At 36.7% G+C, this 27,263-nt stretch overlaps 1 protein-coding gene across 10 annotated transcripts in view; it reads right to left on the bottom strand.

Annotated features, from left to right (window-relative positions):
- SUF4 (zinc finger (C2H2 type) family protein) overlaps positions 1 to 27,263 on the bottom strand; it is a 47,361-nt gene that overhangs the window by 13,041 nt on the left and 7,057 nt on the right. For all 10 annotated transcript variants that reach the window (XR_016364474.1, XR_016364476.1, XR_016364475.1 and 7 more), the window contains exon 4: positions 26,293 to 26,846. Coding sequence is in view for 7 of the 10 variants with exons in the window: in XM_089829425.1 (XP_089685551.1) it covers positions 26,293 to 26,846 (554 nt within the window). In the remaining 3 variants the exon portion in view is untranslated. The remainder of the gene's footprint in view (positions 1 to 26,292; positions 26,847 to 27,263) is intronic.

Below are 27,263 nucleotides of genomic sequence, written 5' to 3'. Positions count from 1 at the left end.
ATTTTTCAGTCATCATGAGAATAAATGGAACACTTGGAACTCACTGGATCTAGGTGATGCTCACAGGGGTGAATGATTGAGATTTTATTCAATCATGAGCAAGAAGTTTCTCGTAGTTGTTGAAGAACTCAATAAAGGAACCATCATTCTTGTTGCTTGGGCTGTGGGGATTTTTCTCAAGATAACTACTAGTGTTATCTGATTATCTTGTATTGTGTTTATATTTGTTGCATTTGTATACTTTCAGTTCATAAATTCCACATGTTATCAAAGTGGATCTAAAGAAACAATCCAGAATCAGAAGTTTTAAGTTTAACTTGTACTATTTTCTCTACTTTCAATTATTATTTTCAGCTTGTAGCAATGTTGAACGGTGTAACAATTAAAGAAACAATCCAGAATCAGAAGTTTTAAGTTTAACTTGTACTATTTTCTCTACTTTCAATTATTATTTTCAGCTTGTAGCAATGTTGAACGGTGTAACAATTGAAGATAGATTGGATAGTTATTCTAACTTCTCTTCATGGAAGTTTAGAATTCTGATTGCTCTTGAAGAGAATGATCTTCTTAACTATGTAAATTCTAATGTAATAGAGCCTTTTGAAGAAACAAAGACATGGCAAAGAAGATCCCGATTGATTCAGTTAAGGATCATCTGATTCCTGTTATTTCTAAGTTGAGTTCAGCCCAAGAGATGTTTCAGACGTTGAAGAACCTATATGAATTCAACAACACCAACGGAGCTCTAGCCCTGATACGTCACCTTTTGCGTGTCAAAATGGCTAATGGGAATCAGTAGTTTCATACTTCAGGAAGATTACTGAATTAAAAGATCATCTTAGTGCAATTGGAGAACCATTTGCATATAAAGATTTGGTCATGCTTGCCTTGAATGAACTTCCCCACTCTTGGGAATCTTTGATTGAAAGAGTCGGTTTGAGTTATGGTCTTCCTAAATTCGATAGAGTGAGAGCTGCTTGCATTCAAGAAGAATGAAGACTTGAAGCTAGAGGCAATGCGCGTAAAAATCAACATGAAGATGATTGTGTACTTGCAGCCCACACCTCAAAAGGAAAAGGAAACAAAAGTAATTTCAAAAGGTTCAGAGAGAAGAATTTTGAGTCAGCCCCTGATTCCAAGAAAGAGGAGGATTTTTCTATGTTCCAGAGCTTCAGATGTTACAAATTCAGCCACTTTGCTCGAGATTGTACCACAAGACCCAAGCCTCAAGCAGTTACTGCAAATGTTGAAAACTCTTCTCCTCAAAGAGAGTCAAGTGAAAATATTGAAGGATTCTTATTCATTTTTGCACTCTCTCACAATGTTCCTAGAACCTACTAACAGCCATACATGTTTGGTTGATAGTGAATAATCTTATCACATTACTAATTACTGTAAGCATCTCTCTAACTTGAAGGAAAAAGATCCTCATATTCAAATTATCATTGGTGATGATACATGTTATTTAGGGAGGGTGCTAGTTCTACTACCAATTGGATTTCGGAACTCCTCTTCACTCGAGTGATGTTTTTTTTTGTTCCTAGCACTAAGAGGAATCTGATTGCTATTTTAGCACTAGAAGACAAGGGGTGTCATATTGCTTTTGCTGATGGAAAAGTTCTTGCATGGAAGAAGAACACAAACATTCAGTTAGCTCATGAGATCGGTGTTCGTCGTGACAGTCTCTACAAGCTTTCAGCACATCCTATTCAAGCATTAGCTCATGATTCTTCAAGTTTCAGTGAGTTGTGGCATAAAGGTTTGGTCGCTTAAATTTCAGAACTTTGTCTTCAATGGAGAAGGTGGTAGTTGGTCTTCGAAATCCAAATCAAAACTATGAAGGTGTTTGCAAGGAGTGTGCTTTAGGTAAGAATATAAAAAGTTCTTTTCATTCTACTAAAAGTGGAGCAAAGGAAATTCTAGAAATAATTCATTCTGATTTATATGGTCCTACGTTAGTTGCTTCCATTAGTGTTTTTAGTATTATGTTACCTTCATTGACGAAGTGTTGTCTAAATTTAAAGAGTTCATAGCACTTACTGAAAATTTATCTAATAAGAAGATTAAAGTTCTAAGGTCTAATAATGAGGGAGAATATATTTCTAGTATTTTTCATAACTTTTGTGTTGAAGCTGGGATTCAGAGGCAGTTATGTGTTCCCTATAATCCTCAACTAAATAGAGTAGCTGAAAGAAAGAACAAGACAATTATCATGGCAGCAAAGGCTATGATCCATGATCAAATTCTCCAAACATTTTTATGGGCAGAGGCTTGCAGGACAGCAGTGTACATTCAGAATCGAAGTCCTCATTAGATTCTTGGCAACATGACTCTGTAGAATCTTTTACAGGTATCAAACCAAATATTAGTCACTTTAGAATTTTTGGATGTCCTAAATACATTCATGTTCCAAAAGAGAAAAGAACAAAGTTAAAACCATCAGGAAAGCAAGGCATCTTTGTAATGGGCACCCACCGGTTATAACTTTATGAAAGACTTTGCAAGGAAGCTCTGATACCACTGTAATGGGCACCCACCGGTTATAACTTTATGAAAGACTTTGCAAGGAAGCTCTGATACCACTGTAATGGGCACCCACCGGTTATAACTTTATGAAAGTCTTTGCAAGGAAGCTCTGATACCACTGTAATGGACACCCAGGCCAAAAGATGGGATCATTACAAATCCGCCCTCCTTGAAATTGCTTGTCCTCAAGCAATTAAGTAACGTAATGAACTTCAACCTCCACCTGGATCCCAATTGAAGTAATATGTGATATCCATATGGAAGTTAAACCAACTGCAAACCCGCATCATTAGGACCAACCCCTGTAGCCTAGCATTCAAAACTTGTGTTGATGAAGTCAGAATGTCACCATAAGGCAACTCCATAGAAGATCTATGAAACGTCTTATTCCCTGTATCCATCCACATAATATATATTGGAATGGAATGCATATTATCACCATCATGCATTGAAAAAGATGTCGCTGCAGGTGAACCATATGTACTCATGCTAACTGTATCAACAATAGGTGTTGCCGCATCGAAATATATGGACATAGGAACAACATTAACTGCTGCAACAGAAAACTGAACTGAATTTGTAGTTGATGAAAACTCATAATCATTAACATGTGTGGCTTCATTAGAAAATACATCAACCACTGCATTTATACCATTGAACTCCTCATTGGATGCTTCAACTGACATAGAAGTGGCTGCTGATATGATAGTCTCCTCGCATTCTCCTAATTCCACTATTGCTACGTCATCATCCCCTGACAAGGCTTCATATGTGGTCTTTTGACTTCGCACGCATGTCTCTACTGACTCTGCCGAAATGCCCACATCACCAACATCATAGCTGGCTGGCTCTATACGTGTCTCGATCCCACCTGAGAAATCGACTACCTTTTGCTTTGGAGCAACATACAAATCATCAATGTTGATGCCCATCTGTCTAGCCATAAGCTGCAACATCATATCCATTCGCCTATTCTGCTCCTGTTGCATATGTTGCCCCTTCTCTAATGTACCCAATAACTGTCTGAACATCACATCTTGATCTGGACTAATATACATCTTTATCTAGCTATCAATATGATCTCCACAGGATGGCAGGACTTATAGCTCTGATACCACTGTAATGGGCACCCACCGGTTATAACTTTATGAAAGACTTTGCAAGGAAGCTCTGATACCACTGTAATGGGCACCCACCAGTTATAACTTTATGAAAGACTTTGCAAGGAAGCTCTGATACCACTGTAATGGACACCCAGGAATGCCCAAAAGCTGAACCAACTGCTGAAATTATATTAATTCTAAAAATGCTACAATCAAGTACAAAGAGATGTATTCCAAAGGCCAAACCCTAAGGGAATGACGTCTAGAATGTTACAACAGAGAATGAACGTCCCCTATTGCCAAAAAAGAGTGCGATTTACACATCCAAGCTATTATCAAATGTAAGTCATAATCATTCGATACAATAATTCCATGCTCAACAATGAGACTTTCAGCCCTATTTATCCTTTTCTTCATCCTTCTGGAAGGAACTAAAACATTAATTAATTGCAAGGACTAGAAGCTTCCTCCTTCCAATAATTAATGCATACCCTAAAAACTCCTCCTTGGAAATAATTAATTAAATCGAGAGGCTTTCGTCCTTCCAATAATTAATACATACCCTAGAAGCTACTCCCTTGTAATTAATAATTAAATTAATTAAATACAAAGTCAACTTTAAATTGAATGACTTTATAAGAAATTAATTTAATTTTTTCTTATCCTCCACTTAGACTTTGGAGAACGTGAAGGCCAAAAGATGGGATCATTACAAATCCGCCCTCCTTGAAATTGCTTGTCCTCAAGCAATTAAGTAACATAATGGACTCCAACCTCCACCTGGATCCCAATATGTGATATCCATATGGAAGTTAAACCAACTACAAACCCGCATCATCAGGACCAACCCCTGTAGCCTAGCATTCAAAACTTGTGCTGATGAAGTCAGAATGTCACCATAAGGCAACTCCATAGAAGATCTATGAAACGTCTTCTTCCCTTTATCCATCCACATAATATATATTGGACTGGAATGCATATTATCACCATCATGCATTGAAAAAGATGTAGTTGTAGGTGAACCATATGTACTCATGCTAACTGTATCAACAATAGGTGTTGCCGCATCGAAATATATGGACATAGGAACAACATTAACTGCTGCAACAGAAAACTGAACTGAATTTGTAGTTGATGAAAACTCATAATCATTAACACGTGTGGCTTTATTAGAAAATACATCAACCATTGCATTTATACCAATAAACTCCTCATTGGATGCTTCAACTGACATAGAAGTGGCCGCTGATATGATAGTCTCCTCGCATTCTCCTAATTCCACTATTGCTACGTCATCATCCCCTGACAAGGCTTCATATGTGGTCTCCTGACTTCGCACGCATGTCTCTACTAACTCTGCCGAAATGCCCACATCACCAACATCATAGCTGGCTGGCTCTATACGTGTCTCGATCCCATCTGAGAAATCGACTACCTTCTGCTTTGGAGCAACATACAAATCATCAATGTTGATGCCCATCTGTCTAGCCATAAGCTGCAACATCATATCCATTCGCCTATTCTGCTCCTGTTGCATATGTTGCCCCTTCTCTAATGTACCCAATAACTGTCTGAACATCACATCTTGATCTGGACTAATATACATCTTTATCTAGCTATCAATATGATCTCCACAGGATGGCAGGACTTATAGCTCTGATACCACTGTAATGGACACCCTTGGATGTCCCAAAAAACTAAACCAAATTGCTGAAAGGAATTATGTCAAACAGTTTGCATTCAACTTCTTAAAACCCCTTATAACTCCGGAAATCAAACGTTTATTTGTTTGTTGTGTTTCATACATGGAATTGGTATCATACAACATAAACAAGAAAGAAACTACAATAATATGCAAAGTGAAAATGAACTGCTGCTAATAAAATGTTATTTTCAGAATTCATAAAACCAAATACATGGCAGATTTATCAACTCACTAATTACTTCAGCAATATTGTCATAATACTCCAGCCCATGCTTACGAACTTGCTGCTACAATACTTTGTCCTCCAATCAGCCCACTACCTTCATAATACCATTCCCTTCAAGCGGCATAAGCGTCGGACAAGTAGTGAAGAAGATATGAGCAAAATATCAAATCTGCCTGTAGCCGGAAATGCAACTAAACTGCCTGATAATGAAGCCAATAAGAAAGAATTCTAAAGGCCAAACCCCAAGGGAATGACGTCTAGAATGTTACAAGAGAGGATAGACGTCCTCAAATGCCAAGAACAAAGCTGCAACTCACACACCAATTTCTTCTCATATTCAACCTTGTCTAATGAAGCTACAAATGCTTCCTTTTATTCTATTCCCACGGGTCCGCTCAACTCATATGGGCAATGTGGGATAAAGATGTGTAATATAAAACATATAAAGATGTCTCCCTTGAGTACACATCACCATAAAATAAATATTAAAGTAACACTTTAATATTTTACAATTAAATTAGACGTTACTTTAATAAAATTTCAGGCATTAAAATGTATTAGCAATCGGACTTCGAATAATGCGAGTGATAGCTCATCGGAAAGCTCTCATCGAGGAGTATCGAATCCAATCACCAAAATTGACCTGCACTGTGTCCTGTCGACTTACTAAATATAGTAAGTATGCCTGAAACTGAGTAAATCAACTTCGTTTTGGCCCAAACTGGAAATGACTAGGCCAAAACACTCCAAGATCCCATTAACCCTTCGTTAGCCCTCGGGACCATGTAGAACAAGGCTAACGCACACACACTTGGTCAACTACTAAAAGAACGTGAAGGTCAAAAGATGGGATCATTACAAATCCGCCCTCCTTGAAATTGCTTGTCCTCAAGCAATTAAGTAACATAATGGACTCCAACCTCCACCTGGATCCCAATTGAAGTAATATGTGATATCCATATGGAAGTTAAACCAACTGCAAACCCGCATCATTAGGACCAACCCCTGTAGCCTAGCATTCAAAACTTGTGTTGATGAAGTCAGAATGTCACCATAAGGCAACTCCATAGAAGATCTATGAAACGTCTTATTCCCTGTATCCATCCACATAATATATATTGGAATGGAATGCATATTATCACCATCATGCATTGAAAAAGATGTCGCTGCAGGTGAACCATATGTACTCATGCTAACTGTATCAACAATAGGTGTTGCCGCATCGAAATATATGGACATAGGAACAACATTAACTGCTGCAACAGAAAACTGAACTGAATTTGTAGTTGATGAAAACTCATAATCATTAACATGTGTGGCTTCATTAGAAAATACATCAACCACTGCATTTATACCATTGAACTCCTCATTGGATGCTTCAACTGACATAGAAGTGGCTGCTGATATGATAGTCTCCTCGCATTCTCCTAATTCCACTATTGCTACGTCATCATCCCCTAACAAGGCTTCATATGTGGTCTTTTGACTTCGCACGCATGTCTCTACTGACTCTGCCGAAATGCCCACATCACCAACATCATAGCTGGCTGGCTCTATACGTGTCTCGATCCCACCTGAGAAATCGACTACCTTCTGCTCTGGAGCAACATACAAATCATCAATGTTGATGCCCATCTGTCTAGCCATAAGCTGCAACATCATATCCATTCGCCTATTCTGCTCCTGTTGCATATGTTGCCCCTTCTCTAATGTACCCAATAACTGTCTGAACATCACATCTTGATCTGGACTAATATACATCTTTACCTAGCTATCAATATGATCTCCACAGGATGGCAGGACTTATAGCTCTGATACCACTGTAATGGGCACCCACCGGTTATAACTTTATGAAAGACTTTGCAAGGAAGCTCTGATACCACTGTAATGGGCACCCACCGGTTATAACTTTATGAAAGACTTTGCAAGGAAGCTCTGATACCACTGTAATGGACACCCAGGAATGCCCAAAAGCTGAACCAACTGCTGAAATTATATTAATTCTAAAAATGCTACAATCAAGTACAAAGAGATGTATTCCAAAGGCCAAACCCTAAGGGAATGACGTCTAGAATGTTACAACAGAGAATGAACGTTCCCTATTGCCAAAAAAGAGTGCGATTTACACATCCAAGCTATTATCAAATGTAAGTCATAATCATTCGATACAATAATTCCATGCTCAACAATGAGACTTTCAGCCCTATTTATCCTTTTCTTCATCCTTCTGGAAGGAACTAAAACATTAATTAATTGCAAGGACTAGAAGCTTCCTCCTTCCAATAATTAATGCATACCCTAAAAACTCCTCCTTGGAAATAATTAATTAAATCGAGAGGCTTTCGTCCTTCCAATAATTAATACATACCCTAGAAGCTACTCCCTTGTAATTAATAATTAAATTAATTAAATACAAAGTCAACTTTAAATTGAATGACTTTATAAGAAATTAATTTAATTTTTTCTTATCCCAATCTCAAGTTTTTTACTCTGCAATCCACTTCATTTCTATTCTGCAACTAAATCAAAATATTGGGATTGCTTCTGCAGTTAGATTTTCATGGACTCGTTTCATGATCATATTTCTGCAATAAAGGATTTTTGGGCTTTAATAAAATTTTCAACAAAAATTATTTCTAGGTTTAAATAATTTTTCCTTAGAAAGAAATTAATTACTGATAGGTTTTTTATAATTTTTTCTCCAAGAAAAATTTTGGAGGGTTTTCCCGTTTTTCCTTAAATGAAAAGTTATGTAAGCTGATTTGTGTCTCGGAATTTGTGCCAACTACTTGCTGATGTTTCTGTGTCTGGGCTTTCATGATTATTTTCTAACAAATTGTCTAGTTTTTCAATTTTTTCCTTAAAAAACTCCATGTATTTGATGTTTCTGGCTACAAGGAGGGACAATACTTGTTTCCCAACATCCAGTTGAAAGTATTTTGGTTATCTTGGTCATTTTCAAAAGTTTTATAGAATCAGGGACAGTATCCACAGCAGGCTCATTTTGCAGAGCAGTCTTCTATGCATGTGTGACTAGAAGGGGGCAGCCTTCTATTCATTGCTGAATTATTATTAGTTGTCCTTTAATGATCATCTTAGGCCTCTTTCAGTAGAAGAGTTAGTTGTTATTTTTAGCTTAAGTTGAAGCTTAGGTTAAACAGTCTGTTCTTTTTAGGACATTGTCATGTAATGGCTATATATACATTGTATATTCATGAATTAGTTAATGCAATTAGATTTCAAATCCAGCAAGGAGAAAGGATATTCAAAGGTGTCACAGCCCTAGATATCTCTGGTAGTATCAATGGTTGGGAGCTAGGTAAGGAAGGAAAAGGCATTTGGCTGCTTTGACGATGAAGCAATGTATAATGAAGCTAAGGTAAGATTGAATGCTAGAGAGGGACTTGAGATAGAAGCAGAATGTGGCATGGGAGGAAACGGAAGAAAAAGGGCGTGAGGAGAAGGTGTGGCATCTTAGGTGGAGGTGATTGAGGTGCTGGAGATTGTTGTGAAGGCTGAGGGTGCCTTGGGACAACATTTGCTTTTGGGGGCATTGGCATCCTATCCAAATCTATGCAAGCAATCCACATAGACTTCAATATTTTCTTTGGAACTTTAACTGAGTACATTTAAGTGGAAAAAATTCTAGAACAGAAGACATTCAATTTTTTTCCTAAAAAAATTACCAAATTTAATGAAATCCCATCGACCTTTTCTGGTACCATGTTATGGTAAACTGATGTAGTTTTTTGTTGAATTAAGGAGAGGAGATGAAAGCTCCTTATGTAGATGTAAAAAGACAATGTTTCTAAAAATGTCGGAAAATAAATTTCTGGAAAAAAAACCAGAAGACTCATTTTTTTCTTAAGAAATTTGCCAAATTTTATGAAATCCCATCGACTTGCTCTGATACCATGTTATGGTAAATCCATGTTGTTGCTATTGTCAACCATGAGCTGAAGACAAAAATAGAAACTACCCAATAAACTAAAGAACTAAGATAACCCTTAAAGAAACATTATAACCATGGTTACCAGGAGACCCGTCTCCCCCCTAAAAGTGGCGTCTCGGAGACCGAGACGCGTCTCGGAGACTTTTCGCGTCTCCGGAGACCTCAAAAAAGGTTGGAGACTTTGTGACGAAGTCTCCTGAAGTCTCCCCGTCTCCTAATCCAAAAAGTGAAGTCTCCCCGAAGTCTCCTGATAAAATATAAATGTAAAATATAATATTAAATAATTTTATATATTTTAGCCCTCATTTAAATGTTTTTAATGCAAAAATCTAAGGTACTATATGAATTCCGTAACAACTGCTTGGTGATGTACGTCACCTACTGGAACACGATACAAGTCTAAGACAACATATTGGAAGCTGTACAGGATTGCAGTAAAGATCCCAAATCACATAAATTTATGCGGCTGAGGAATTAGGGTGCAAAAACTGTTGTTAGTGCATTAGAAGATAGTATTACGTATGTTACAGAAATCTGATATGCAAATGCTTGATAATAGTATTATTCCTCATGAAAACCAAGCATCTATTTGCTGATAAAGACTCAACGATAACAGTGATAGACTAGAGGATTTATGTATGTTAACATGAATGTATTTGGTCCCATATTTCTGTTTTTTCAAGAGGATATCATGTTTCAGTTTGATGTATAAGTCATATTTGTTATTCGTACCTGTTTATCTGCTGTTGGCAATATCCTAGTACCAATATAGGAATCTTTGTTAGTTGAATCTGTGTAACTGGAAAAAAAACACTATTACAAAATGATTTACTCCCTTTTAAACTAAGCAATCCTAACTCTTAGTTAGAAAATAGAAATCCTAAGTGTGTCTCTATGCATGCATCGATGTTGAATAATTCAATAATTTTCACAAATTTTTTGTAGCAATGCCAATTTGTCAGGTTTTAAAATCTATTTCAGTAATGTGCTTCTGTCTCTGACCGCTTATTATTATTATAATCTTTGACAGTTTGACTCTATGAATCTATTTTAATTTTTAATGTGACAACACTAGTATTATTAATTTATTATTTACTTTAGTCTTTTAGTCTTACGGTATTACTATTTTGAAAATTTGAAATTTTGTATTTACTTTTAGTATTAGACTCTTTGAGTTTAAACTATTAAAAATTTATTTTAAACAAAAAAAAAAAAAAAAAAATTGCCGTCTCCAAGTACCCCCGTCTCCTATTTGAAAAATTGCCGTACCGGTACCAGTACCAGTACCGGAGACCTCAAAGTCTCCCCGTCTCCCGGTGACCTTGATTATAACATTATAATATAAGGCACATATGACCTATCCTTCAACTTCTTTTAATTCTACTAATATTGAATTTTGTACCATCTTTCTTTGATTTTGAGAACCTGGTCATAGTTTGATGTGTTCTTAATTATGTCTTCTTCAATGTCATGTTGATGAATACATGTCATCCCTTTTGTTCTGCCATGGATAAACAATTTTCCATCATCTTGCCTGAATTTAGCAGAAGCTGAATTATGTTTCCTCGACTGGCCATCTATGAGATCCAAGGGCCTCCTTATTACATATATTGAAATCTGATACCATGATCTGAGAAGGCAAAAATTGCCCTTTTTCTGTGGATACCTCCAATATTTGATTTTTCTGGCTCCCATAGCTGATATAATACTTGCAAAAATGCAACTGTCTGAAATTGTGCTAAGCAAAATTCACAGGAGAACCAAAAACCCTAATGACAGTACAGTCCTTATAATAGAACCATGACACCTAATTGTGTTCAAATCTTCAATTCAGGTGCAAGGTATTTTGGCCTCAAAAAACACCTCACTTTTTCCGACAACACCCATTCTACAGGCAATCCCAACAAAAACAGAAGCTTCTTAACAAAATAATTTTTAAAAATAACACAATTAGAATGAGGACAGTTCTTGTCCTATATGTAAGTCCATTCTTGAATAGTATGGGCATTTTTTCCAGCCATAGGTGTGACCCTGTGTCGCATTGAAAATCTTCAGACCATTTAACAGCAATATATGCATCAAAACAGAATATTATCTGAAATGAATAGTATAATTTTCCCCTTTGAATGCTTTCAATACCAAAACCAGCTTTTCTGCAAGCACTGATGCATAATTAAAAGGCCTCATCTGATCTCTACACTGAATATCAACGCATAATACAAGCATCCATTTTGGGATAGACATTTGGTAATCTACACCAAAAAACTGCCAAGTGCATAGTAAGTGTCCTTGAAATAGCCTGCAAAAAGACTATATGGAGGTTGGTCCATTGGAATCAGAAATCTCTCATCGCCTATCCAAATGAAAGGCCTAAAAGCAGGAAGCTTGCTTCTACATAGGCTTTTGTAATTGTTGAACTCGCTTTGCCAATTCATTTTTCATCTAAAGCATAAGTCGCAATCATTCTCACCCTAAATATCAAAGCCTAGTTTCGTGACACTTGGGCAACAATGGGTCCATGTAAAGTGTGGACATTTAAATTTTACTATACTAAGTGAGGTTTTCCCTTTGCAAAAAAATTTGAAAAGTAAATGTATTCCTTCTAAATTGCGACATCGATAGTTGAACCTAAGTAAAACTTTGAACCAGTAATAACGAATGTAAATGGTTAACCCTAATCAAGGAATGAATCCATCTAAAATATATGGTGCTAAGAATGAAATTAAATGGTGATAACTATGTAGTTAGTAGGCAGGGATCAATCAGTGTTTGAGTGACATGGTCGAATAGACCACCATCTAAATCAACTCAAGATCCCTACAATGTATTTGGGAGACCTAAGATTCCTCTTTTTCCTCAGAGACCCTGGTACAGCCGCATTATGTCAGTAATGTAAATTTTGTAAGTAATTGGAGTTATTTCCTTATTTATCTATTTTCAGATTTTGATATTTTGATGTTCTTTCCTTTCTGCCAACAGTATGATGTGGGGCTATTTAGCCAACTGTATTATTGATGATTCTTTCTACCTCTTAGTTATGTCTTTATTTCTTGATTAAAATTTTACTATTGTGGCCACTCTTTACTTCTTTTTATTTCTAACTTTTGCGTTGGATGTTTCATCTTTGGTGTTGAATTTAAATTTTTTCGAAGCACTTTCTTTTGAATTTTTATTGGCAAAGTGACATATGATGAGCCTACCAAAGGGATTCCTGACAATCACGTGGATTCACAACTTTAGGGTATGGGGTTATTAGTGAGAATATTCGTGCCCCACCCTCTCCCAGGACTTTGAGATTAGGACTAGTGATATCCATTGGATGTTATGAGTAATGAAATTGCACCCCAACATGAATTTGGTTAAGATTACGGGTTAACCAAAAGGACTTCTAGATGGAAAGGTGCATGTGTAGTGATGGACTCGTTGAGTATCCTATCGAGAATCAGTATGTCATGGAAACTCTAATGGAAAAGTGATTAACCCTTCATAAAGGGACAAGTTGCTTAATATGAAACCTCATTTGAGGGAGTCTCGTACAACTGTTACTCTATGAGTGGGTACGTGGAATTCAAAATACCTTATTTTGTTGTTATTATTAGAGACTTTATAAGTATTTTATAGAGATTAGAATGTTGTTTATATATGACCGATATGTTTTAAGGAATAATTGACGTTGGAAAATGTAACCACATCAGAGTTTTGAATTGAACTTCTCTTTTAACAATGGTAATCAGGCAAATAGGTTATCATCCCTATGAATGTATGTGAACTTATTTATCATTCTTTTAATAAGAGTAAATCTCGGAATAAGTTTAGACAAGGTCTAGCATAGCATGAACATTTTAGTTGTGTGACTTCCAGGAGGAAGTCAAAGGCTAGTAAGGGAGGATGCAAGGTCCCTCCTTGCATGTACTTATTAAATATAAATTTCCTTGTTAAATTTTTTGTAGGCGATTAGAATGGATATGAAGTAATGTTTTATGTTGTGGATGTCCCAATGAAATTAAGAGTAGTTGATACATCCATGTTTTAATACTTAGTGATTCGAGAACTACCACATTATCTCGACTGTTTAAACATTAAAATTTCACTAACAATGATACGAGGCATTTTCACCTGATGATAAGGGTGTTGATTTTGGTACCTCAATGATTAGGTTTTGTGCTTTCAGACAGTCTAGTATTCCTTAATTTGTGATGTTTATGATGTTAGGTATATGCATGCTTAACGATGATTATTCGAGTATTTTAATCAAAATTAATTAATAAGTTATGTTATTTTTTATTATGTAGTTACTGATGATTAAATGTGAGTAGAAATGAATTAAACAGTTAATTATATGAAAGATTCATGTTTTGATTTATGTAACTATCTAAATGGATTTTGAATATATGTATGTGATTTTCTTGAGATACCGATGTGTGCAATGAGTGTGCAGGATATTTTAGTCGGGAAGTCTAACAGAGAAACGAAACTGAACCCTATGTACCATTTGTGGAAACCTCGTTATATGTATTTTATTTGTATCATGAAATGTATGAATGTATCATTCTGTATCAGAAAATGTTAACATTTCGTAACAGTGTTTTATAGTGTTGTTTGACACTCGTGAATTGTATATGCATCCCAGCATGTTAGTTAGGGTTAACTATGTAACCTATATGCCTAAGTCGGACTAAGTTAGTGCCCTTTTCGCTAATCTATTTTTAATCGACTTTAGTTACCCCTAATCCGGATTAGTGCTTAATCTACTTTTTGGAATTGTTAGATAGTCCTAAAAATTCCTAACATTTGTTTGGTCCCAAATAAATTCCTAAGGCCTTAAAGGGTTGGGGGCATTTTCCACCCCCCTAGCCCCTTTTGTTGACTTTTATGGTCACTCAAAAACTCCATATTTGCTTTAGTGCGAAAATTGAATGATTTCACCATGGGTTGAATGACTTTAACTCCACCTTGAGGTTAGCCTTAGGTTTAGTTGAGTTAGAAGCCTCTAGAACTTTAGGCAAGTGGGAGGCAGTTATTGCCCTTTTTAGGTGGCTAAGTTTTGATCTTATTTAGAGGCCTTTTTGTGAAGTTTTGGTTATTCACCCAACCTCTAGTTTTAGAGGGATTTTCAGAATTTGAAGGAGAAGGAGAGGAAATCTAGCTCTTCTCAAACTTGTTCATTGCCATAACCTATTTTCTTGAAGGTAGGAATACTTTACCTCATTTTGGTTTTATGTAGTGCTTCATGTTTCAATTTTATAACTTATGTATGTTTGTATGTGTGTTGAGTTCAAGGTTTAAGAGTTTTAGATTAATGGACAAGGTTTACATGCATAAACCTACGCAAAGACAATGGTATAGATCAAAGGTAAAATTTGATACTCCCAATATAGATTGACCCACAGTGAACCGAAGCACCGAAGAATACCCAAGCTATAATCAAATCATACTCATACCCAAACACTATCGATACCAAGTCCAAGCTTTATCAATAGTTGTGGCAAAATACTATAAAACATAAAAAGCAACAACCTAAAAACATCCCCTTTCTAAAAAGATTTTCCCCACTTTTGAAATAAAAAACAATAATGTTAAATATAAAATATGCTAAAATTTATGGTGTGGAACAAAATTTTGTGGTCAAACAATTTGCATGGCATGGCACAAAAAATTGCAATTTAGATGAGCTCATTTAAAGCATCTTCAAGAATTTGTGGCAAGACGATTTGCAAGAATTAGAAAGATGGAAGGATTGCTGAATAAAAACCCTAGATGTAAACAAATAATTTCATAGGATTTAGCAATATGACAAAATGAGATGCAGAAATAACAAAAAATGAGAAATTAACTTGTTCTCTAATATCGAGATCAAGCAATGAAATGGACTATAAAAGGAAATAGAGAAAAAGAAAATTATTCATTAAAATGAGATGCAAATTACATGGTTAGCAAACAAAATGAGATGAAGAAATAACAAGAAATTGAGAGAATAATTGTGTTATATCCATATCAAACTATGAAATGGACTATGAAATGAAATTAAAAAATACCTTATTCATTAAAAAGTGATGCAAATTGACCCATTAATGCTTAGTTAGGCTGATCCAACAAAGCGGGTTGTTTTGAAAGAGTAGATGCAACCTAGACCTAGGTGGACGAAAGTGAATTTCAATGGGCATTTATAGGGATCCTTTGTCTTTTGGGAGCTAGATTTGTCACTAGAGATTAGAATGGAAATCTATTGGCGGTTGGTGTAAAACATTTGTGTGATGGGACAATTAATTAGGTAGAAGCTCAAGCCACTCTCAATGCAATATTAATGGCTAAAAAATTATATGTTTCCCGTTTACACTCAAAATAGGGTTTTAATTGTTAATGCACTCATAAAAGGGGATATTAGTGACTAGAAATTAAATAGATATATTAGAAAGATTACCTCTATACTTGGCATGTTCGCAAATTTTAAAATTTCCAATGCAAAACAAAGTGGGAATTATGTTGCAGACACATTCAAGTTGCGTATATCATCAATGGTTAATGTAGGAGATGAGTTGTTCAATGACTTTCGTGGCATTGGTGGTGTGGAGTTGGATTTGGCATACAATGGCAAAGATCATTGCCATCACGAAATGATGTATAAAACTTGCTTGTGCAAGCCATGGGTTTTATTCTCCAATTTGTAGGGTTCAAACATATTTCAATTTCATGAGGTTCGGCAAAGATAGGTGAAGGAGTAGCATGAATTATAGAGGCCAACTTTATACTTGGTTCTCTCAAACAACACTAGTATTTCCACAAGAAGATCATGGAGAAATGTTTGAAGAGTGTTTTCAAGATAGACGAGCCTACTTTCTGTCCAATAGTGGACCTCATTCTAAGTGAGGAGATTATAAAGATGGAAAGCAGGTATCCCTCCAACATTGACATAACCTGTGCATTTCTTGTTTGGGTTTTAGAATTGGGGTTAAAGGAAGACGAGCACCCTATTATGAAAAGAGCGTGTGATGTTGGGATGGTATGGTCAACTAACCATTATCTTGGTGATGGTTTGAGCAGCATGTGAGTCTTTCGGTGCCCAATGGCAATTGGCATGCAATGGACAATGTTGGGCCCCCGTTGCAACCGTTTTTGGTATGGATTGTGTTTAGTAACAAGGATTGACAAGACGAAGCCTAAATAGGGTGCGAGTCGTTGAAGGAATCTTGAAAGCTATAGAATTGGAGCATGCAAAGGATAATATGGAGAGGGGCAAGGCCAAAGGCAAAAAAGTCAAATTAGGTCCTGAAGATTCATAGTACAATATTCCTATAGGTAAGGCAAGGAAAAAATAAATGTTTTTTGCATGAAATTTGTTTTTTGTATGGGTTACCAAGGTAGGGTTGTTGTTTGAATGCTACTAGTTGTGATATTGCTATCAAGATTTAACTATATAGGTTTTGAGTCAAACTCATTGACCTCTGTTTCATGAGTATTGATTCACATATGAATCCATCACTCATGAGAATAAATAGAACACTTATCACTTATTGGATCTAGGTGATGCTCACAGAGTTGAAGCACTAGGAGTTCCCGAGACACCCATCCCAGTACTGCTCCAGCTCGAGCGCCCTTAACTATGGAGTTTCCTCCATGGTTAAGCCCACTCTGCTTGCGACCCCATTTGCAAAACCTTCACCAAGTGTTGTGCCTTATGAACCATTCATTAGAAAGCCCCTTAAGCTCATCAAGTGACAAGTAGGAGATATTTCCGCAGCAATGATGTTGAAAACTAGTTGTTTATGTAGGGGGTGTTTAGAAGGTCAGTGATGTTAGGCTATGCCTACGTAATGTTGCAAGCTTTTTTGTTGATTCATGTCAAACTTTTTGTTTTATGGCATGGAAATTGGCGGTAGAGATGAACATTTGTATGATTTGGTGGAATCTAGTCCTTGATTTTGTAGTATGGATGGTCATACATTACTATGACATACTTGATATCTAGCTTCAATTACTATTAGTGAAAATCTTAATACAACAAATCAAATTAAATGAGCCACAAATTATATTTTTAGCAAAAACATATGACCATTTAGTTCACCTCTAAGTTGACTATTTAGATTCTATAACAAAATAAATATTTGTAATTGTAATATAAAGTAATATTACAATTACCTAGGATTACGTCATAATAGAATCATGATGTCTCTTCTACATTGACTTTATTGACAAAATTTGTAGATAGTATAATCCCTACATGCCTCGAATAGAATTCTTTTATGATTGTCTAGAAACTTAACTATTTTATAATGTACTTGATATTAAAATCAAGAGGACAGCACTTGTTCATTGTCAATGTGTTAAAACATAGTGCTCTTTCAATTTCATCATGCACAAGAACAGCATGTGTAAACTTCATTATATGTGGATACAACCTTACAATGATTGTCGAAAGAATAAATTCTAGTTTCTAAATGCATTTTTTTACACTCGTAGACCATTTTCACAATAGTCGACCCACTAGCATGAGCTCTCCATATGTTTGCAGCCAAGATTTGTAATCCCTGCTCACTAGTACCTTCCCAAAAACGTGAAGTCAATGCGCATCTCCAAAGGAACTTAAGCAAGCGAATATAAAGAATGCTTGCCCAAATGACAAGTGTCCTACACGAAAGCGTTTATTTCAAATCCAAGCATAAGGCCCATTATTCTTCATCTTCAGGGCTATGTAAGAAACAAAGGACCGCTATCAATCCCATATGAGTGGAAGGTCAAAAAAACAATGTGACCAACATGTCCCCCTCTCATCAGTTAAATTGAAAATGCTTGCATTTGTCGTCTTTGACAATTCATGTTGGATATCAAAACATACACCCCATCCAAACCTGGAGGGGTGAAGGTCTTATTTAATCCTCAAATGTTTGTAAAAATAGAGAGATAAGCACATATATGTTTTTGTATCTACAGGCATTACACTAGTTCATCAATTGTTAATTCTATTGCAATACAAAGGACCCTTCTTTCATCGCTTATTGTTTATGTATGCATTTGTGGTCTCTAATCGATCGCTGCACTACTATCCTTTCAATGTTTAATCTTAATAAGGTTCTGAAATTTTGCATTGATCCTCCTTATGCCTGGCCCAATTTGCACACGCTAGCCTTTAAATCCTTTGTACACATGGGATTGTAACTGGCCATGTAGGTTCTAAGGTCTTCCATTCTACCTTTGTTTAAGTTATGGAATATGCCACATGAGGTCTATATCCTTGAACAGTGAGCAGTGAGCTAATCAAGCATGAATACTCATAATGGACCTTTGGTGCGGTTGGTTCTATTCTAGACAAAGCCACTGCATGCACACATTGTATCTCTCACTTGCGCTAGTTTCACGCACATAGGCATCCCCTCCCCCTTGTTTAGATTCTTGCATTAGCATCATGTTTACCTTTAAGGGAAGGCTCCCCAGAGCTGAAGGATCCAAAGTTTGCTAAGGTTTTGCTATGGATTTGCAAAATGTTGAGCAAACCTTGGTGCATTACCTTGTAGCTTAGATTTGTTTTTGTTTTGTTCCTTTACCCTTTTCTCAATCTAAGGAACAAATAGCTTGCTTCTAAAATCTCATAGGTCACTTTACATAATGCAACAAGTACCACACCCAACTGCTCTTATTTAGGCGCCGCTTTGGGATTAACAATGATTAATCTTTTAATGTATGTAAGTTCAAAAAAATTTACAATTTTGTTGCAACCAATTAATAAGTTTGTCGTGACCACTCTTGGAAGGAGACATGGGATTAGAATCTATATATTTGCCCTATTATTTGCAACCCAAAACACCCTACTCTACGGCTGATGTGAATAAAGTGCAGTCCTCTTCAATGGTGTGATAACCAAAACTATTAGAAAGCAAAACACATAAAATAAGAAACCACCAGAAAAAGCCAGAGAAATTTCAAAAGACAATATCAAACGAAAAGAGATTTAAGACAAGGAATAGATTGAAACTTCTTTTATTCTAATGAAATAATATTACCAATGGGCCCATCATTCCTTTTGATGTCAATGGCATGTCATTTTTTCCCTATTACACAAATACACCATTCAAACCAGTCGGCTACAACACTATTTTGTGTTCAACAAATTCAAAAAGACTGTCTCTAAAGCTTATGGTAGGATTTGGAAGACATTTACATATTAAAGTACTTATGAATAGTGTTGTGAGGTTTTCACACCATTGCCCCAAAAATTTTGGGGACCCCATTTTTTGGGCAAGCCTTGGCAATTTTCATAGATTTTTGGAATTTTTCGGTTGCCTTAGCAAATTTTTTTGGAATGGTCCAGAGGTTTTCGATTTGAAAATTTTACACCTTGGACGCCTTCGAGCCAAGAGGGATTTGATGTGACTGGTTTTTTTCACCCGGTGTTAACTTGATTTTCCAAAGCGTGTAATTTTATCCTTAGCCCAAACAAAATTCAAAAATAACATTTTTTCGACGGTTAAAACGAATACCTAGCAGGGTAAAATTGCAAATTTTGGACTTAGATGGATTTGTGAAATTTTGAAATAATTGTATAAGCTTGAACATTTTCAAAATGAAATTTTTTGATTTAGTCATTTTGGAGAATCTTGAATTTTTTTTGGTGGAAAAGGGAAATTTTGATAGTGAAATTGGAATTAGTGTTTGAATTTTGAGTGCTAGAAAAAGGATTTATTTTGTTAAAAGAAAAAATTATAATTGCATTGCAAAACTAAAAGTGGACTGAATTGCAAAATTTTATTAAATTGGTTGAAATTTAGCCTAGAGGATTTTAGAAATGTTGAAGGAAATTGGTAAATTGAAATTGAAAATCAATTTTTGCTTGCTAAATTCAATTTTAATGATATTTTAATAGCCAAAACATTATTAAATGAAAATTTTGACATCTCCTAGGCTTACCTTATTTTATTTTGCAATTTTTGATCAAAACTAGCAATTAAATGGGCTAATTTCAATATGGGCTAAGTAATTTTAACATGGCATTTAAATCTGGGCCATTAATAAAGGACCTAATTTAATTTTGCTTTCCTCCAAGCAAGTCGGCCCACTTGGAGAGGCAAGAAAGTTTGGTATAAGAGGGGCTTCCCCCCCTCTTATTTCCTCATTCCTTCTATCTCCTCCTCCTTGGGTGAGCGATTTTCTTCTAAAGGCAATTTCCAGCATGGGCGATTTCTTCTTGGAGCAGATTTTCTCCTTTTTTGGCGGCATTTTCTTCTCCTTGCTTGGGCAAATTTCTGCCCTAGGGTGATTTTTGGAACAATTCTGATTTTCTCCAGCTAGGACAATTTTGTTAAGGCAATTTTTTCCATTTTCTTGGTAGCGAGTTTCAGAATTGGGTGATTTTATTTGGTGAAGAGGCTATATGGTCCAAGGTCTGATTTTTTTTGGGCAAATGTGGGCGATTTCAAGGAAGTCAAAATTCTGACTTTTGCTAGGGCATCATTATTTGCAAGGATGAAATTCTCGAAATCTGATCCGAATTTGAAGAGGGCCCGATTATTGGTAAAGGCAAATTTAAGGTAAAATTCTACTCATTTTTAGAGGTGAAGATTGGTTTAAAGGCGGATTCTATTCCTTGTTCTTACTTGGTTCGTTTCCCTTATTTTCTTCTTGCACTCATCATCCACCACTTCACCATTCCATTGATAGGTTGAAGTTGGGAGATATAAGTGTAAATTTCATGATAAGACACTTGGAGAGGCAGAAATAAGCTAGACCACCCTAGGTTTGAAGTTGAGAGATATAAGTGTAGTCCATCCTAAGGTAACAAAGAGGCATAAATAAGTGGTAGTCCCACCCCTAGGAAAGAAGGTTGGAGATTGATAAGTGTAAAGATAAGAGTTGAAGAGGCAAAAATAAGCTCTATTCCATCAATAGAAAGAAGGTTGGAGATTGATGAGTGTCATCCATATCATTTAGAACAAAGGGGCAGAAATAAGTGTTTAGGATGGTAGATGTCAATGCAAGCAAGAACCCAAAGGGAACGAGTACCAAAAAAGACAAAGAAGACATGATGCCTAAGACCACCTTCTTCTCAAAAGTGAGGCAAATAAGTGATACCAATATCGACACGATGAACATGATACAATTAAAGGCTAAATTGAAAGACGGACAATCCCCCACGGCAAAGAAGATCTACAAGAGTGGAATTGTTCACACGACAACTTTCCCTCCTACCTTGCCTTGTCTAGAATTGGTAATGGAGTGTGCATTCCGGTTTAATATTGTTAGTAAGTCCATCATTTTCAATAAAGGGAAGAGAGTGTTACGGACAAATGGTCGAAGAAGCATTTAATATTCCCCAGTATAAAATTACGATAGTGGTAATGATGGATCAGGCGGCTAAGTTATTTCAAGATAATCAGAAGGCTTATTTCATTCCTCTAAAGCAAAATTGGTTACACGAAGGCAAGAAGGGAGTTATCAAGTCGTCAAGGCTCACCAAGTCAGATTTCAAATCAGAGTACGGCGATCTCATTGTGCTTCTCAGCCAAATCATGGGTGTGGCTCAAGGTATGCAATTTGAGAACTAAATTTTTTTTTATTGATGAAATTGAAAATAGAAAGAGAAGATTTGATTCGGCTAGGATTATAAGTGAAAATTTAGAGTTGCAACTTAGGACAGTGCAAAATTAAAAGCAATTCTATATGGGATCTTATCTTTTCTATCTGATTGCGAGACTATATGAAAATCTTGGACTTAAGGCCTTAGGAGTGATTGGCAATGGGTCAGGACAATGTTTGATGCATGAGTGTTATCTACGGCTTCATTTGCACAACACCAAAGATTATTAGATGTTTTATGACACCTTTGCCATGAAGACAATAAGGATACTACAAGGGACATCTACTAAGAGGCTCTCAATGGAAGCGAAAGCAAAAGTTAAGAAGTATGGGAGTTGGTTCATCCAATTTCCACAATTTACATATATTAGAGTAGCACGGAGTACAGTTTGTCCCAAGAGACTTCCAAGGTACCCACCCAACAAGGTAGTTTTAATGGAGTTGGCTAGGCAACTTGAGCATTATGACAAAATGATGAAACTTGAAGGTGAGACAGGGATTACCTTCTCATTTGGAATAGGCAATGACACTTGCCCTAGTCCTATCACCTTGCAGCTACGGAGAAAGAGTTAGAATGGTATCATCTAGGATGGTATAGAGCAAGACAAGGATTCGATCCTAATGGTGTTATTAAGGCATCTCACGAAAACACATTCAAACATATTCCTACTATAGAAGATTTTTGGGTCAATGCACGAGATGACTTTCATGTAAGAAAGCTAGCTTTCACAAGATTGTCAATAGGCATGATGAGGGCAATCAGATGGAGAGGCCTTGATATTCCCGATCAACTGGAAGATGATGAAAATGTGCTAAGAGGAGATTATGATACAGTGGATGGAACGAAGTTGAGTCCATTAGATTGAGATGATGATCAGGATCTTTCCTCAGACACAGTTACAAGGACAGTTGATCTACACACCGAGTCGTGGTACAATGAGAAGTTAAGGTAATTACAAAGTCGAAAGGTACGCCTTATGAGAAGATGAAACCCAAGGAAAAAGCTCTAGCGGAGCCAGTCGAACAAAAAGGTGAGGTCAGTAGCCAGTAACAAAGAGCAATTAAGACCAAGAAAAGAAGTTTGGAGGTTGAGAAAAGTAAAGAACAGCAAGAACCTCCAACAAAGAGACAAAATGCAACACCGTCAAGGGAGAGCATAATTGAGGATAGAAGCCAAGAGGATAATACAAGTGGAGAAGGGGCCGCGATAGAGGTGAGCTCTGATTCAGAATCAAGTGGTTGCACTGACAGTACCAAGTACTCTCCTCTCTTGGACAACCAACATGGAGATGATGTGACAGTCACTAGTGAAGAAGAAGATAGGCCAACTGATATTGAGGAAATAAGCCAAGCGCCCGAGGCCGTTGGTGATGCTTTGCTAGTCGAACTGAATCCAGATTTGGGGAGATGCACTGCACTACTATGGTTAAGGTAAATGCTTATGCCAAGAGGCGAGGGGGCGACTGCCCAAATACTTGAAGATATCCAAGGGTTAGTGGAAAAGGGTGATAGCGAGAAACAGAAACAAATTGCAAAAATGGTGGCAAAGTAATTAGGAGCGACAATGATAGTCACCGAAAAGTTCAGATTGCTATACCAAAGGTTAGCAAGGCAATGGATGAGATTGTAGCTCAAGAGTATGAGATACTTGAGCATAACTTGGGAAGAATCATAGATGACACGAAATGTGAGATCCAAGAACGCATGGTTTCAATTAGAGAAAGGTTGAAGAAGGCAAACGAAAGGATTGTAAAGTTGGAGGCCGAAAACAGGTATTGGAGAGATTCCCAGCCTATCCAACAGTTGCACCAAGCAGGCCCTTCCTCAAGACAGTGGGAGCAACACAAAAGATATATCAGCCCAATTGCACAAAGTCAAGGATTGGATACATGATACAATTCAAGATAGGCGAAATTTCTTGCCTTCCTTTGTCTCAACATTCAGGTCATTAGTGGCTATTAGAGATAAATTCAAAACATTTGAAGGTGAGTGGAAGGATTTCCTTCCAATCAAGGACTTAGCCATTCCCAGGCTAAAGGCATTTATCGAGCTACCAGAGAAATATTTGGAAAGGGCCAAGTTGGTAGATGAAGGAGGAATGAGTACGGTGGAGTCTTGGTGTGTTGCCTTGTCTATCAGATTGAGGATACTTAAAGAGATACAGAATGAGATTGCACAACACAGCCCATGCGTTGACACTTCCATTTCAACCATGTTGAGAGATGTTGGGGCTGCACTTGATTTTGAAGATATCAAAGAGGAGGATGTCAATGAGACAGAGTCTGGATCAAGATTGGATGAGTTAGGGAAGGTTGCCATCCAGAAGAAACATTTGGGCACCCTTGCCTCCCTCAATGCCTTTATCGGAAATGCGAAAAAATCTGAGAAGGATCATGAGAAGACACTGCAAGCAGCAAGCAACATGATGAATTCAAATGAGCTCAAGATGAAGCTTACACTTTGCCCTCCCATGAAGGAAGTCAACGACATGCTAGCCAAGTTCATTGCCTTGGCAAAAAAGATGAAAGAATAAGGTAGAATTATATTAGAAGATCATTTGATGTAAGCCAAAGTGGCAATTTCTCCTTTCTATTGGATAGGATAGGTGTCTGATTCTGATTGGCTACCATTCTGGTCCTTTCTCATTGGTTGCCACTTTTCTTTTTTTTCATTGGTTAATTGATGAGATGATGTCTTCTCATTGACCGATGGGGTGGCAACCCTAATTAGGGTTTCTGGGATTCGATCTGGATCGTTGATTTTGCCTCTTAATCTCTACCACTGGTTGTAATTTTGGCCTCTATATAAGGCCATTTGCTCTCATTTGTACAGGGTTGAAGAAAATTGTGGCTAAGATAATACCAAATTGCTTCTCTTTATCATTGTGGTGACTTGCATGGTGATTAAGAACACTTGGTGTTATTGCATGGTTTCTACTTCCAATATTTAGAGTGAAATTTCATTGAAGTTGTTAAAGTAGATTTTATTTCAAGAAAGTAGTTAAGAGTAAGAATAGGTGGATAGTTGTATGGTGATATTAGTGGACGTTTGATAGGGATCTATACACTAGGCCACTAGCATCCTAGCAACTGCTTAGGAAGCCTTGTGTGGTAATCTAGTCTTGTTCCCTTGAATCATTGCATTTATGGAGGTAGAGCTGCTGGTAAGCTTTCATCAGATTCGATCCCCGTCCATTTGCTAATCTTTCCATTCATAGAAGTAGAGGTAAAGTAGCAAGTAGTGTGGTAGTTGGAGTTCATTCTTCGAAAGTTAGAAAGGAGAAGCATCATTGGCAGACACACCCCATCATCATCACTATCGACATCATTTGGCGCTCATATATTTTACAAAGCCAGATTCATCACCATCACACCAAAAGTCCAAGTTATCCTTGAATGAACAATGTAAGGCCGCCTACGTGCTTAACCAGCAAATCAGATTAATATAACTGAGTTAGTATCCACAGGTGTAAAGAAATATTGGAGTTTTTCTCATGTCTTCATGAGTATTTACTTTTCAAGAGAGGGATTGAGTTTTTGATATTCCATGCTGAGTATTCAATCACTATATCTTATGTAGTGGTACGAAACTGACATCAACAAATAGGTGCAAAGGGCTTCAAACTGATATCACTTTTCACAGCAAAGATGATTGTGCACTTTGTAAGAATGTATTTGTTGACCCAGTGCATCCATGCTACCCTTGGGTATTTTAGTGTCTTTTCCTTTTCTTTCTCTCCTGTGTACTATCTTTTATTTTCAGTAATATTATAGATACAGTTTTCAGTGGTTTATTTACATTTCTGAGAGATTTTGGATCTTACAGCATTGCAATTATATATTTCTATTCTCTTCAGATAAAAAATTACGGTATAATTTTCCTTCTGAAACAAACTGATAGGTTTCAACTTTCAGCATATTGGCAGGCAAGGGATTTGGAAACATAATAGAAACAAAGCAAATCAAACATTTTTAACTAATGTATCAAACTGATAGGTTTCAACTTTCAGCATATTGGCAGGCAAGGGATTCGGAAACATAATAGAAACAAAGCAAATCAAACATTCCTACAAACATGCATTATGATCTAAATAATCTAATAACAAATAAATCCATAGAACCAGCAACAATGTTAAAATTCAAACATGACAGTGCAAACACAAACAAACATAATTAAACACATGGGGGAGTCATGAATCAATAGGAGAATATCAAACCTTGAAAAGCAGGTACATTCAAAGGTTTGTTTGTTAGATTTGATAGTAGAGTGGTATCAACCACATAGCTTGTCTCCCTTGAAACACTCAAGTCGATTGTTGGCCTTTGTGGCAAATTATGTTGGTGTGGAACAGAAAGGCTAGAAGGAACCTGCGAATGAGGACCATTTATAGGAAATAACGATTGAGAAATCTGTGAATAAGGTGATGATACAGGATTAGGTGAATAAAGTGACTGCATTGGAGATGGAGAAGATGTTCCTGAAACAGGAGGTTGCCTGTTCTGAATAGGGAATAGTGGTTGTGATGGTAACTGAGGTACTCTCTGATGTACAGGAGCCTGAGAAGATGTTGCAACAGAGTTGGAAAATGCAGGGTACACATTTTGAATTGGAAACAACGGTTGAGGTGGTTGGGGAGCTTGAGGTGGTCTTATAGGCATCAATGGGGGTTGCCCAGGAATAGTCGGTGGAATTGAGGACCAGGGCTGTGAGGAAGTTGATGGAGCAGGCCACAGTTGAGGACGCACTGGAACAGATGGTGGGGGAGCATACCTGCATCCAGCCAAAATTAAATGTAGTTATTTATGGTGCACATTGATTCTCACAGGGCAACATGTACATGTGATAAACTGAATTGTTAAACAATTATAGACCATAAACATTTGCTCTTTCATGTCCCAAAATAAATTGCTTATTAAAATGAAGTATTAAAAAAGAAAACAAAAAAAGGTAGATCTCCTAACTTGTTCTTTAATGTATCCTCAATAGACATTGATAATTTGGCCTTTGCGAGTTTTGACAGAATTATAAAATTCTGCAACCTCTTTATGGGCTTTTCGCTTTTTCCATCTAGCAATTGCATTAAGAAATTTGATGAATAGACCAAAGAGACCATACCATACGCACAATGAGGTCAGTCAAAAGCCAAGGCATAGAATCATACCATTTAACCACGATAATCAAGAAACC

This window comes from Cupressus sempervirens, chromosome 5 (genome assembly GCF_028749045.1).
Source record: "Cupressus sempervirens isolate cs-2001-9-10 chromosome 5, ASM2874904v1, whole genome shotgun sequence".
Classification (NCBI taxonomy): Eukaryota; Viridiplantae; Streptophyta; class Pinopsida; order Cupressales; family Cupressaceae; genus Cupressus; species Cupressus sempervirens.
Note: the sequence above shows the minus strand (reverse complement) of the source record. Positions and strands in the feature narration are given on the sequence as shown.